The sequence below is a fragment of the Pinus tabuliformis genome, chromosome 6, assembly GCF_031772625.1.
Source record: "Pinus tabuliformis cultivar Carrire ecotype Pingquan chromosome 6, CPIR1, whole genome shotgun sequence".
Lineage (NCBI taxonomy): Eukaryota > Viridiplantae > Streptophyta > Pinopsida > Pinales > Pinaceae > Pinus > Pinus tabuliformis.
The window spans coordinates 98,678,746-98,693,993 of NC_142292.1; the positions used below are offsets into that span (position 1 = coordinate 98,678,746).

Genomic DNA, 15,248 nt, shown 5'->3' on the forward strand with positions numbered 1-15,248 from the left:
CCTTCCCAAAGGTTTTGCATGTGGTTTTATGTTGTCTATTAGGGCCAGGTTGCAAACCTAAGGTCCCACCCCAGGGGTGCACTTGTATGTTGTATACTTTGGGGGATTTTGCATTGTACATTTGGGGGTTTGGCTTGGGAATTCATAACTGGGATTTTCTTGTAGGGCTTCAGCCCTTTTTGAATGTAACATTATTGTAGCAAAACATTATATTTATATATTGATTCGTGGGTTGGGCTGAAAACCCTTCCCCACATACATATTTGGTGTACCTTTACAGGACACTTTGGGAAATTGGTTGATTGATAGTGGTGCCTCAAGGCACTTCACTGGGTATAAGGAAGCTCTTTCAAATTTGATTGAAAAGGATACAAATTTGGAAATTATCCTTGGAGACAATGCCACCTATCCCGTGAAGGGAGTTGGGAATGTTACTCTTCAATTGAATCAAGGTAACACCATTCATCTCCAAAAAGTACTATATGTACCCGTTCAAAAGAAGAACTTGGTATCTATCTCGGCGATGGAGGACAAAGGATTCAAGGTGGCATTCATTGATGGAAAGGTAGGTGTGTGGAATAAAACTTTCAAAGATGCATTTACACTTGGCTTCAGGTTTGATAGCCTATATCAAGTTGGAGGAATCCCATTGGGAGCTATGTCTTGTGACACATCACTTCAATCTGAATTATGGCACTGAAGGTTTGCTCATCTACATTATAAGGCTCTACCTGATGTGAGGAAGATGGTGACAGGTATGCCCGAATTCAAAGTAGAACATGAAGGTGTTTGTCAGGGGTGTGCCGAAGGAGAGAATACAAGGGGACCATTCCCCTCAAGTGATAGCAAGACTACTGACATATTGCAATTGATTCATTATGATCTATCTGGTGCAATGCCTGTGAACTCATTATGAGGATATTTATATTATGCTATCTTTATGGATGATTTCTCTCGCAAGACTTGGATATATTTCTTGAAGAAAAGGATGAAGTATTCTCATGGTTCTGTTCTTTCAAAGCTTTGGTCGAAGATCAAACTGAGAAGAAGATCAAAATATTGAGGACTGATAATGGAACCGAATATGAATCAAATGAGTTAAAAAATTATTGTAGAGAAGCTGACATTAAGAGGGAGACTACTACCGCATATACTCCTGAACAAAATGGTGTTGCTGAAAGGAAGAACCATTCCATATAGAAGCCACTCGTGCCATGCTTCATGGTCAAAGCCTTACGAAGTTCTTATGGGCCGAAGCTGCAAACACCGTCGTGTATGTTCATAATAAATGCCCTCATCAAGCGTTGGACTCCAAAATTCCTGAAGAAGTTTTCACTGGTAAGAAACCTGATGTTTCTCACTTTAGAATTTTTGGTAGTCCCGTATATTTTCATGTGCCGAAAGAAAAGAGAAGTAAATTGGATGCTTTTGGGAAGAAAGGAACACTTGTGGGCTACAATGAAACTTCTAAGGCATATAGAATCTATGTGCTTAGTCAAAGAGAAGTGGAGATAAGTCATGATGGAGAAGTGGAGATAAGTCATGATGTCACCTTCGATGAGGATGCTGCTCTTGGGAAGATTAGTAACCTTCCTCTTCCAAAGAAGGACAAAGAAGTGTGAAAATTTCTAACTTGAAATTCTACAGCAGTAATTGATTTATTTCTCCTACTTAAATAAGTTATTTACAAAACGCTTCAGTAAACATTAAAATAAATTCTACTGCAGTTGTCACATAATAGCATAGAGAAAATAACAGTGATAGACAAGCACAAGAATCAATCACATCAACGTAGTTGTTTTTGAACAATTGTCCTCGGAAAAACCCAATGTGGGAAAACCGGTGCAGCAAATGAGGGTTTATTTATTATTCTTCAGCAACAATAGCTTTACAAGGAATGATTTTACAGAATATAGAGACACCTCTGAGAGAAACACCTGAGACAATTTTCCCTTTGCTCTGGAGAAATTATGACACCGTGGAGACCCTTCAACCTTCACTGTGTCACTTCTGCTTGAGGCCTGCCACCTCTGCGTTACTTCTGTGTGAGGACTGCGTCCCTTGCTACGCTGTCCCTCTAATGCTCTGTGTCACCTCCTCCTTAGTTTCTGACTAATGCTGATGCCCTCCTCTTCCTTCACCTTGCAACTCTCCCTCTGAAATCGAACTCCTCCTCCTTGAGAATCGATTTCCTTCGGGTTACTGAGTATTTGCCCGGTGTGTCTCCAAATGACTCTCAAGTCTTCTCTTAAACTTTTCCTGATGATGAATCAACAACCGAGATTAAGTTCCTAATTAATGGCTAAGATTAAATTATACTTGATCCTCGTCTCTTATAAGCTTCTCACCCATACTTTCATTAATACTCATTAATATTTTTATTTTCCTATGTTTAGACTTAGGAACCCCATTAAAAATATTAATTATTTTAATAAAATACAATTCGGGTGCAATTTCTCCAAACGATTTCTGGGTCTTGTATATCTCATGTTTTCTAGGCCCTCCACAAAATTTCGGAGCTAGATCATATCCAATGCTACCCAAAATCAAGAAGCAGATTCAGGAAAGCAGGGAGAACCACAGGATGAGCCGATGCCCGACGCTGAAGGGCCAATGGATCCCGTTGATCCACCTCCTCATGAGCCCTCCTCCTAAGAAAGGAGACCCTCATGGCTTAGGGAGATTCTCAAAGGTGCCGAGAGACATGTTGCACCTAGGGGACCATTTCATGAAAGGGAGAAGCCGAATAGGTACCAAGGGTACTTAATTGCAATGAGCACCATTGTTCAATCTGAGCCTTGCACACTCGAAGAAGTTGCAAAGCACCAAGTTTGGAAGGATGTAATGAACGAAGAGTATGAGTCGATTATGAAGAATGATGCCTAGGATGTGGTCCCTAGAACCAAGGACAAATCCATTGTCACCTCGAAATGGCTCTACAAGATCAAGCATGGAGCTGATGGAAGTGCTGAAAAGTTCAAGGCCAGATTTGTTGCTTGAGGCTTCTCTCAAAAGGAAGGTGTAGATTATGATGAGATATTTGCGTCGGTTGCCTACTACACCACCATCCATTCGATTATAGCCCTTGTTGCCTTGCAAGGATGGAATCTACACCAAATGGATGTCAAGACTGCTTTCTTGCATGGTTCACTTAAGGAGGAAGTCTATCTAGAACAACCTAAGGGGCTCAAAGTTCAAGATCGTTAGACACATGTATGCAAATTGAAGAAATCCCTCTAATGGTTGAAGCAAGCACCTCGGGCTTGGTATGAGAGGATCGATAACTATCTAATGAAGCTGGGATTTACGAGAAGTGAAGCTGATCCGAACCTTTACTTTAAGGTTGAGAATGATAGACCTCTCATCTTGGTACTCTATGTGGACAATCTCTTTCTGACAGGTGTAGACCCTCTTATTCATCAATGGAAGAGGGAGTTGGCTTCCGAATTCGAGATGAAGGACCTAGGATTGATGCATTACTTCCTAGGGTTGGAGGTTTGGCAAAAGCTAGGTGAGATTTTCCTTTCTCAAGGAAAATATATTGTGAAGATACTTGAAAGATTTGGGATGGTGGACTGCAAGTCCGTGATTACTCCGATGGAACTTAACTTCAAGAAGTTATGCGGAAGTGCTGTTGGGCTCGACTTGGGAAATCCTTCTGAGTATTGTCAACTTGTGGGGGACCGGATGTTCTTGGTGAACTCCCATCCGGACATATGTTTTGCAGTGAATACATTGAGTCAGTTTATGGTTGAGCCTCATCGCATACATTGGATTGCTGCCAAGAATATCTTGAGATATCTTCAGGGCAAAATTACTTATGGACTGAGATACATTGTCTGGAATGTGAGGCTCCATGGTTACTCTGATGCAGACTAGGCTAGCAGTGTGGTGGATTGTAAAAGCACATCTGGATGTTGCTTCTCTCTAGGTTCTGCTTTGATATCATGGATGAGCAGGAAGCAGAAGTCGGTTGCCTTGAGCACCGCTGAGGTTGAATACATTGCTGCTAGTTTGGCCTCCTGTGAAGTTGTTTGGTTGAGGAAGCTCTTTAGTGAGTTGTTTGGACATGTGCTAGATACCACCGTGATCTTCTGCGACAACCAGAGTGGGATTTGTCTTTCGGAGAATCCCGTGTTTCATGATCGCTCCAAGCATATTGATATGAGGTACCACTTTATCCGGGATATGGTACAATGGGGAGCAATAAGGCTCTAACACATCGGGGTTGATGATCAGGTTGTCGATATTCTTACGAAGCCCCTAGGGAAGATCAAATTCTTAACCTTCCGTGAACGACTTGGAGTCGTGGAGAGACCCTCTTATGAGGGTCCCGTATGAGATGGATGTTAAGCTTTGGGAGCTTCGGGGGGGCTTGGGGTACTTCTTGGAGTGATGAGCCACCATAGGGTGAGTGGTTCACCTTCCCCTAATGGTGCACGATGTACAGGGTGAGTGGTTCACCTTCCCCTAATGGTACACGATGTACAGGGTGAGTGGTTCACCTTCCCCTGTGATACTCCATGGTGACATATGCATAGGTTGAGTGGTTCACCTTCTCCTATGGCATATGAGCAAGATGAGTGGTTCACCTTCTCTTGCTGGCACATGCTAGTCTGGGACTCATGGGAAGTACCTCTCATCTGGCCAATGAGTAGGGAAATGAGGATAGGGACCATAGTACTACCGATGGACGCATTGTGTGCTACTATACTCCCTATGCTAGGATGTTGATATTGATATGGGATCAATGGAAATTGACTTCGGGTCAGTTAAGAGTGATATGACACACTCTATATTATTGGGGACTGACTTCGGGTCAATGGAGAATGGTATGATACATTCTCGATCATTTCCTCTTTCTTCATAGTTCAACGGAGCAGAGCAAAGACAGTGATGTTACAAATTGTCAGACAGTTTTGCAGGTGAAGTTCTCCCTAGTTGAGAGGGAGTGTTAATTTTGGCAACTAGGGCCAAATTTCACCTAGGACAGCTCATATGAGGTAGTTGATATTTTTATTGGATTCCTCTCTCCAAGAGGTGTAGGGCTGATCTAAAGATCATCCCATTTTGACATGTACAAATGGACTTATGAATTTATTTTGATTATGGACAAATTGTCAAGGTTGGCTAGCAAACTCATGTAGGCTCAGAAGCCCAACAGTCACGTCTATTCATCCTCAACGTTTGCATATAAATACATGGTGCCTCCTCCTAATTTGGACACTTCACTCACTCACACATCTCTCTCTTCTTGATTGGGTACGAATTTCTGAGGCTTCTCTCTCTCCACATGTGCGAAGAAGGCTGTTCTTTTGCTGTCCCTGTATTGACAAGAATTGACCAAAAATTGCAGAAGGCTGTTTTGACCAGTGTTGACCAACATTGATCATCTTTGACTGTGGTTTGTGTGGGGGATTTCTGTTTGGGCAGGCTACAGTTCTGGGCACGAAAGCTGAGGCTGTTTGACCAACGTTCACTGTACTAGGGTTTGCTGCAGCGTTGACTTTTGTTGACCAGATTTGACTGGACTTTTTCGGACTGTTTTTGGGCTGATTTGACTTGCTGTTGGAGGCCGAGTTGACTGAGTTTGACCGAGCTGTTTTGGAGGTCAAAATCTGCCCTGTTGACCAGCGTTGACTTTCTGGTTAGGGCTTTCTGTTTCTGCTGTTTGACTGATCAGATTTCACTGTGATTGGGCAAGTGAATATTGTATATTGTACTCTCTCTCTCTGCTGAACTTTTGAAGAATTATAAGAAGAATTGATCAAGGGTTTCCCCACATTGGGGTTTGTCCCTGGCTGGTGCCATATCTTGTGTCCTCTTGTCTTGGCTTGTCTTCTACTGTTATTGTTTATGTTCTATCTGCATTTTACTATCATGATGATGTGATTGCTAAATTGGATATTGATATTGGGCTAGTAAAGAAATTGAAGTAAAATTGCTCTAAGCATAGAACATATCATTGTTATCCTAAAATTAACATCCTTTTATCCTAAATCACTGTCTCTTGCATGCATATCATCAAATAAGTGCTGGCCTATTCACACTTTGACATCACTAACAGTTTCTTCCAACATAGAATTCCTAATTTTTATTTGAATGCATGCTTGTGACATGTTAAATTTGTGCACTGATGTTTCACATTCACCTTAATGCTTGGTTTGATGTAATTCACACTTCTCTATTATGTTTAGGTAAAGAAGTTGCGTGATGCTGCATATTTGAAGCTGAAGGAGCTACCTACATGGATTAAAAGAGGAAGCAATTCTCACCCTCAGCTTGAGTCAATTAACAATCTTAGAAAGTTCTGGAAAACTCACCAAAATGCTATGATTGTGGATGAATTCAACCAGGTATACAAATTTTTGTTGTAGTGAGGTCTGGAGTTTGGATTGCATAAACTGCTATATTGTTGGAGTAGAGTTCACAATTTTGTCTAATTTCATGAAACTTCTTGTTCTAAGATTTGTAAAGGAAGCTCCTCTATCTGCAACATGAAAAAATTACTGTAAGCTAACTTTTTTTTTGTTAAAATACTTCATGTTTGTGCTTTGTTCATTTTCATCTCAAGTAAACACACACAACCAAGAAAAAATAGAGCTTTGATGAAGTTGTGTTGAAAGAACCCATTTTTAACACATAATTTTCACTGATGAATGTTGTACTTTAACATTCGTCACGGTAGTTGTCGAATGCTGAATGTGTCAATGGATGTCCTTTAACGTGTCTCCTAAGGATTTCTTTTAGTATTGTTGCAGTACATTTGTTCTGATAAATCCTCTAGTAGTCTTTCTATGATTACAGATGTGTTTAAAACTATTTCCTTATCTTTCTTGAGTAAGAAGTTTTTCTTTGCTGACATGACATGCTCAGATTGTCAATCTTTAGCCCCTTTCTTGTGATTTTAGAGGAGCACTGATGTCACTAGCACTTGGGCTAAAATTTAGATAAATATTGATTTCAAAAGATTACAGTGGTATTATATATCATAGATTCAAAGAATAAATGCTGTCTGTATTGCAACATCATTTGTATTGAATGGTTGACGTCGACAGAGTGAAATTATTTATGAGAAGGCATGTATTCCTCCACAATCTAAAGTCTATTGCTGGGTTGCCTTTCAGTATATGAACTCTTGTTTCTATATACTAAGGTCCTTCAACAACTTGTAGTATGGGTTTGTGCTAGGGTCTCAGGATTTGTTGTAACTTGAGGTTTTAGTGCTTACATCTAATTCATAATGTAAGAGAAAGCTCGTTATTTGGCCCTTTTTATGTTTTTGGTTTACTGATCAACCAAGCAAGATTTTGTAGGTTGTCTAAAAAATTGTTGAGGTTTTTTGTTTTCTCTTTAACCTTCTGTATGGTTTGTTATCTGTTCACTTCATATACAAAATCAAGTTCAGTAACTTGCACAATCGACACTACTACTGCTGTTAGCAAAATCATCATTTTGATGTTCAAATGTGCTCCAATTTTAAGCTGTGGATTATCACCTGTCAGAATTTTCTGTTAACATCTTTCCAAAGTTCTGACTGTCATTCTTAAAATTAATATGTTAAAGCTTTGAACATGTTGGATTTCCAAGTTTTTGAATATGTAAAGTTTGAAGTTAGTATTGGGGATCAAGATCTGGGTTTTTGAAATTTTAGGAGTTTTATAGGCTAAGTTTCAGACATGTGAGAATTAGAAAATCCAAGTTTCAGAATTGAGGATAAAATATATTATTATTTTCTGGAAGGTCGATGGAGGAGGGGATGCTGCAACCTGCTGCAGGCACTTTCTACCGCAACACTTCTGACCCCCCTCTGACACCAATCAGAGTCTGTCCTGAAATTTCGAAGGCCTTTTTCGGCTTTCCGTATTCCTCCGAGCAGCCTCTCTAACTGTTTCCTGTGACTGCCTAGGGTTCCCTCCAACAGGTAGTTACAGGATTCTCTAGACCTCTCACGGCATGGTTACAGACGACGACCCAAAAACCTTCGTAAATGGCAAGAAGACTCAGTTCACCTAAAGGGTTTTGTATGATGCAGGCTAAAGAGTATTTTTTACCCTATGGATGAAATACTAGTGGATTTTAATTAGGACCCTCACGAGGGTTTATCCATTTTCACCTCGCTGGTTGCTAGTCCTTGAAATAGGAAGGGAAATCTCCGCAACTCGGGAGGAATAGACTCGGTGAAAATGCACCCACCAAGGGATGGACATGAAATGGAAGGTCAACAGTGGATGCCGCCAGGTTTAGTGGATGTTGTGGCTCCTCTAGATGGTTTGGGCGACACCGTAGGTAGAACCTACCCCAACTCCGGCCTTGTTGAAGATCTACAATTGGGCTCCTCTATAGGTTAGTTTTTGGCACCCCCATCTCTCCTTGGATGGACATGTAGATCTGTTACATAATCTTTTCCCTGCCAATTCTCATCCTATCCTTGGTCCCCTATCTTGTGAAGAAAGCCTTTTCAATTTTGCAAGTTTCTCGTCAGACTGAGCTTAATGGAGGACTGACCCCCCTTCCTCACGATCCCCTCTCAACCACAACTGAAGTTTTCAGCCCTTCTCAAACTCTCGAAGCCGTCACCTCCAATGACCTCTTCTCGGCTAGGGTTTCTGAGCCGTTTTTCCTCCACCTGGTTGTTGGGTCTCTTGGGGGTTCATTGGCCTCTAGGGTTCCTCTGTTTTCCTCCTTGTATCTTTGGCGTGCGGAACACTTGTCTCTTCTAGTCTTTCTCCACCTTTTTGTCCACAGGAGCCCTCTTCTGGTCCTCTCTACCCCTCTTGCTTCTGCCGCAACCTCTCAGGACCTAAGCACAGTTGCCCTTGAAGACCTCCAGGGAGCCGAAGTGGGACTGGGCCTCCCTTCAAATCCCCACCTATCCATCCTCACTCTTGCCAGACTGAAGGAGGCCTGAAGAGAAAACCGAATCCTTGCTTGAAAGAATTAAAAGGTAAATCAACCATGGTATTGGGAGATGACGTTGAAATCCACTAGCTTGTGCATATGGCTAAACACTCTCTAGTGGGCTGCATATGGCTAAAGACTCTCTAGTGGGCTAAGGAAGAGGGTACCCCCTTGAAGAATGGGTTAACTTGGAATGGAAAAATCACCTAAAAAATCTGTCGGTTGTACCCTCTCTAGTCGAAGGATGGTTCGTATTGATTTTACCAGACAAGGAGGAGGCTTCATGCATCTTCCAAAAAATTTGGCATATTGATTCTACTCCTCGCCTCCTCAAACATTGGAATACTCTCTTTGACCCAAACAAGGAAAGGATGGATAAAATCCCCATTTGGGTTCGCCTTCCCGAGCTCCCTATGATGTTTTGGATGTGGGGTGTCATCTCTGCAATTGGCAACAATCTAGGTGAATTTTTGGAAGTTGACATGTCCTTTCTCGAATCTAGGGAATTATAGTTTGCCAGGGTTTTGGTCCTTCTTGACATCTGTGGGGGAATTTGGAGTGAAAAGGAGATTATACATATGGGAGAGTCGCACATTCAAACCCTGGACTACAAAGGAATACACTTCAAGTGCAGATGATGCCACAGGCATAGACACAATGCATTTCAATGTCGGCTTCCATTCAAAGGAAAATAGAGAGTAGAAAAGGCTAATGCCCCCACTTAGAGCGGACCTAATATCTCAGATGAAAACAATGCGGGGAGCTCTTTTTTATCAACAAAGGACAAGGGGGAAGGCTTGATGGACACAACTCTAACTCTTTCTCAGGGAACTTTCTCACAGGATGCATTCCAGGCACACAAAGCCGAGTACGTGCATTCTCCTCCAGGACCAACTCAGTTGCTCTGCCCTCGGGTTCGACTCCTCACTCGGGTACCCCTCCTCTCCCCCACTTTCTACATTTATGATTAATAATCATGATGTTTTGGGATTGAATTTTCATACCCGAGGGTCATCCTTGGTTAAGACATCTGTTGAACCACCTTCCATGTGTCTGATTCTTAGTTATGTTGATTGTCCCCTTCCTTCGCTTGTAACATCTGACTCCCTATTGCCCATAGTTTCCCGTGACGAATCCTCATCCCTCTCGGGGTTTTCTCACCACGCTATTTCTTCCACCCGCTACCCACCAACCCTTCTCTCCTTCCTGGTGGCCTTGGACTCAATCCCCCCAATATTGCCACAGGCAAGGGCAGGGGCCATCATTCAAAACTTGTACTAGCCTAGAATAATTCTCTTGCCGACATGGCTTCTAGTAGACAACTCTCTATAGATGAGACACTTAGAGTAGTGACAACCCCCATAGAGGTTATGTCATGATTATTGTCTCCCTAAACTGTAGGGGCTTGGCCAGCTCCCCTAAAAAACTAGCCCTTCATCGCTTGGTCGAGCTTGAGGGTGCTACTGTCCTTCTCCTCCAAGAGACCATGGGGGTGGGGGATGCTAAATCTAGCTTATTGGAAATATTTTATCTAGATGGAATTTCATATGTATTGATGCTCGAGGCAGATGGGAGGTCTGGTGATAGGATGGAATCCTTGTTTCATCAATGCTCTCAACATCTGGGGGATGGAATCAGTTCTTGGCTTAAATTTTTGATCTATGGAGCTTCACTCCGATTTTCTAATTCTAAATATCTATGGTCTGCCCTAGGATAAGATCCCTTTATGGAAATCTCTAGCTCAATAGTCCTATTTTTCTGCAGACAACCTCATCATTAGTGGGGACCTTAATTTCTCTCTAGGCGCTGTGGAGAGTTGGGGTCCCTATGCACAGGTCGACCCCAACACGACCTTCTTCACCAGACTATTGTCTGACCATAACCTTATCGACATAGAGCTAGTAAATCTTTGACCCACATGGCAGAACAAGAGAACGAGAGAGGATCGAGTAGCCAAGTGACTAGATCACTTCTTACTTGCTGAATGATTGGTGGAACGACTACCACTAATCAGACAATGGATTGGGGAAGGCAGGGGATCAAATCACTCCCCAATTATGTGAAAAATCAAGACAATGGGACACGAGCCTCTCAACTCTTTTAAACTCAATTGTGCTAACTAAAATATGAGAGCTTTGTGGAGCTTGTGAGAACAACCTGGTAGCCCTATAATCCCTTATCAGATGTCTCTTCTAAAGGCCAATCTGCTCTAAACATCAAATCTGTTAAAGAGGCAAGCATAAAGTGGTCGGTTAACAAAAGGGCGAGGGACTCACAGGAACTTAGAGATGTGGAAGCAGACCTAAAGGCTATGTTGGAGGAAGCAACATAATGCTTCAAATATGAGGAATCCAAGGATAGACTGTTACGTTTGTTGGCATACATCGAAGCCACTTGGGGCTCAAAAGAAGGGCTACCTGGCTGGAAGCTGGTGATGAGAACTCCAAATTCTTCCAAAATTACATAAAAGGGAGAAAAATGTGCAATACAATTTGGAAGCTGAAGGACTGTGAGGGAAACAGTGTCTCATCTTCTGAGTGCCTTGTAGATCTTGGGAAAAATCACTTAGGTAATATTTTCAATGAACCACAGGGTGCTTCCATAGTCGAGGTGGTTCGACTGGCCCTTTATTTCCCTAGATTAGCTAAAAATATAGACATTGAACGCCTCATGGAAGTTGTTTCTATGGATGAACTCAAAAAGGTTTTGGGAAGTTTTCAAAGGGACAAAAGTTCGGGCCCAGACGGGTGGTCCGTTGAATTTTTTGTGGGGCTTATCGACATCCTGAGTGAAGACCACCTTCGAGTTATCAAGGAATCCAGAACGAATGGCCATATATAGGAATCTTTCAACTCCACTTTCTTTTCACCAATCCCCAAGACAGACAACCCCTTAACCTTCGACGACTTCCGCCCTATCTCTCTACAACTGCATCTACAAAGTCATTGCAAAAATCATCGCTTAAAGACTCAAGCCCATTTTAATATCTCCCAAACCGGTTAGAATCTGCCCAAACCATTTCTGAGTCTTGGAGATCTCATGTGCTTTAGCCTCTCCATCAATTTTCATGGCTAGAGCACATCCGATGCTACCCCAAATCAACATTTCTAGCCAAGGAATCCAGATCAGTGTTGCAATTGCATAGACGATTGGAGTAGGGCAACTTGATGTTGGCAGAAGGATTTTCGGAGGGAAATCGGGACTCAGAGGGTTTCCAGAAGAGAACTTCCAGACGGGAAGTAGAGAGACTTAGAGGAGTTGACAGAGAAGAGCAGAGAGATGGCCGTAAATGGGATGAGAGATCAAGATAGGCTGGACGGAGCATCCAACTTTGTGGTTTGGAAGGCCAGGATCTTGTCTATTCTAGATAGACATCGCATCAAGGGCTTCGCCTTGAGAACTATGGCTATCCCAATTGACCCGGTAGCAAATGATAGGTACGAGGAGGCAATGGCTAAGGCAAAGTGCATCATCCTTGATGGGGTCAAGGATCATGTGGTACCACATATTGCCGAGAAGGAAACGACAAAGGAGATGTGGGACACTTTGAAGACATTGTACTAGCATACTTCCGTGCAGAGGAAGATGCTTCTGGAGAATCAGCTAAGGCCATACCAGATGCAGAAGGGAGAGCAGATAGGTGTCTTCCTCGGTCGATTGAAGGGGATCCTTGACTAGCTAATTTCCATAGGGGCCATGCTGGATGAGGAATTAATGGTGAGGACCGCACTTAACACAGTTTCGAGGATTGGGAATTATTTGTCTAGAGCATACTGGGCAGGACGAGTCTTCCGGATTGGGAAGAACTGTGGGCGACTCTTCGTCAAGAAGAGATCAGACGGCTGACCAAGGCAGGGAGTAGCGGCAAAGGGGTCAGGATCAAGGAGGAAGAAGAGGATGCGGCTCTAGCATCTGCGGGAAGCAAGAGAAGAGGAAGAAGAAGGACCTCTCCAAGGTCAAGTGCTTCCATTGTGGGGAACTGGGTCATTTTGCGAACCAGTGTTTGAGGAAGAAGAGTAAGGGAGAGGCTTTTGACTCGAAGGCAGTGCTAGCGAAGGCGAGAAAGAAGTCAAGGAGGATGACGATTGTGCCATGAGTGCTCATGTGCCACTTGAGAAGAAGTGGGGAGACATCGAGCTGTAGTCAAGAGGACTGCATGGGATGAGGGGCAGGTAGGATCCATGTTTCTTGGGAGCGGGAGCGAGAGCGAAAACGGGAGTGGGAGCAACCATTTTCAGAAGCTCCCGGTTTGGGAGCGAATTCGGGAGCGATTTTTTAAAAATATATATATATTTTTTATATTTTTTAATTTTTGATACATATATGTCAACAAAAACATGTAGAATGATGAATTAGACATAAAAAAACATAGATTGATCATTGAACCATATCACATCAATCATCTAGAAATTATAATCGTCATCAACCATGTCCACAAGTTAGTAAAATACATATTACAACTGCAACATATTGAGTCTCATGAATCATGATTCATCAAATTCAATCTTAAAGTTTCAACTTCAAGCTTTCAAAATTGAAAATTCAATAACATTTATCATCATTGATCACCAAAGTTGTACTTTTAAGCTAAGTTTAACCATTACAAGAAGTAATATCTTAGATATTTCTAAGTCCTAACTTCTAACTGTTAACATGATATGAAATGTTATAAATTTATAAAATGAAACATGAATAATGAAATGAAATGAAACAACTTTAGTCTTTCACAAAGCATCATATTCATAATTCACAATCATTACCAATGAGTTATAATTGCCAAGGCCCAACTTCAAACTTCAAATTTTCATTGTCACAGTGATATATTGTTTACAAAAAATATCATTATGATATGAAAGAGTCAAGGGTCAAGAGTCAAGGACTCAAAACTCAATAGTTATGAAAACTAAAGTCTAATAGAAACTAAAAAAGACAAGTAAACTGTAAATCTACATGTGGCCCTTTCCACGAGAGTCTCCAGGAGTATAAGCAGGTCGTGGTGGTCTTCTAGGAGTCTCCCGCACAGACCGACGACCAGAACTAGAACCTCCATGTGAGGGTGTAGATGGAGGTGGCGATAGCAAAGGAACAAGACTCGGACCTCGAGCACTGCTACTGGATGGTGGAGGTGGAGGTGGAGGTGGCATGGCTGCTGCAGCTGCTTCATCTTCATCCCTTACAAGTTCCTCTTCCAGTTCTTCAATATGTACAATGCCATCCTCTGGGTGATTGTCCCAAATTTTATATGTGGGATCCTCATAAGCCCGATCACAATAATGACTCAACAACCTCAAGTTGTAGTGCACATAAACCAAGCTTTCTGCTCGGTTTTCATTGAGTCTGTTTCGTTTCACATTATGCATGTAGCTGTAGGTGCTCCAACACCTCTCTGCAGAAGAAGTATTTACAACCTGTGAAAGAACTTTTTTTGCCAATTTTGGCAAAAGTCTCTGGCCACCATATGTTTCCCACCATGTGAGAGTATCAAATCTATCTCTGTCGTCCATTGCATGGAAGTTACCATACAAACCAGTGCCACTGAAGTATCTGCCTATTTCAAGGCGCACAGCTGCACATTCCTCCCTGCCAGGTACCAACTTTTCTAATGCTTCCAAATATCCTCTAGTTACCTCTGGATCTAAATGGGGTTTGGTCCTAACCCCACCCCCTGCTGCAGGTTGGCCCAACCAAGATGTAGAGTAGTATTTTGGCATAAGGATATACGCCAAGCAATGTAGTGGAAGATTAAATCTATTCCACCGTTCACACACACAATCGTGAATCAGTTTGTACAAGTCGGGATCTCTGTTATGAACAATATCTTTTATTTCCCCCAACATGGTATCCATCTGCTCATACACCTCGCCAATCACTGGTTTGTCTGTATCTGCAAACCGAATCATGTGATAAATGGGCTTGGTGAAATCCAATACTTGCCTCACACTTGTCCAAAACTGACCATCAAGAGCGGCCTCCTCCACCATTTCAAAACCTCCCCTGTCAGCTCCATTTGTAGCCCTTTCCTTTAATACCTGCCAATGTGGACTTGATACCATGCTAGCCAATGACTCTCTTACCTTCAAAAGGCGCCTGAAGGTGAGGTAATAGCTACCAAATCTGGTCTTCGCAATCTTCAACAACTCCAATCTCGAGTGACTGCGGAAAAGGCCATGGGTATTGCTATGATTTGTAATAAATTTTATCATTTGTTTGCCTTTCTTGTACAAATCACCAATCCATTGGTATTGTTCATTTTTGTTCTTGACAATATCATGCAACAGAAGGTTCAATGTGTGAACCAAACATCCAGACCAAAATATGTTGGGGTATTTATCCTCAATAATTGCTCC

General features: G+C 42.2%; 1 protein-coding gene across 4 annotated transcripts in view; it reads left to right on the forward strand.

The window, feature by feature from the left end:
- LOC149257442 (uncharacterized) overlaps positions 1–15,248 on the forward strand; it is a 454,745-nt gene that overhangs the window by 50,885 nt on the left and 388,612 nt on the right. For all 4 annotated transcript variants that reach the window (XM_089414304.1, XM_089414300.1, XM_089414302.1 and 1 more), the window contains one exon: positions 6,198–6,356. In XM_089414304.1, the coding sequence (XP_089270430.1) occupies positions 6,198–6,356 (159 nt within the window). The remainder of the gene's footprint in view (positions 1–6,197; positions 6,357–15,248) is intronic.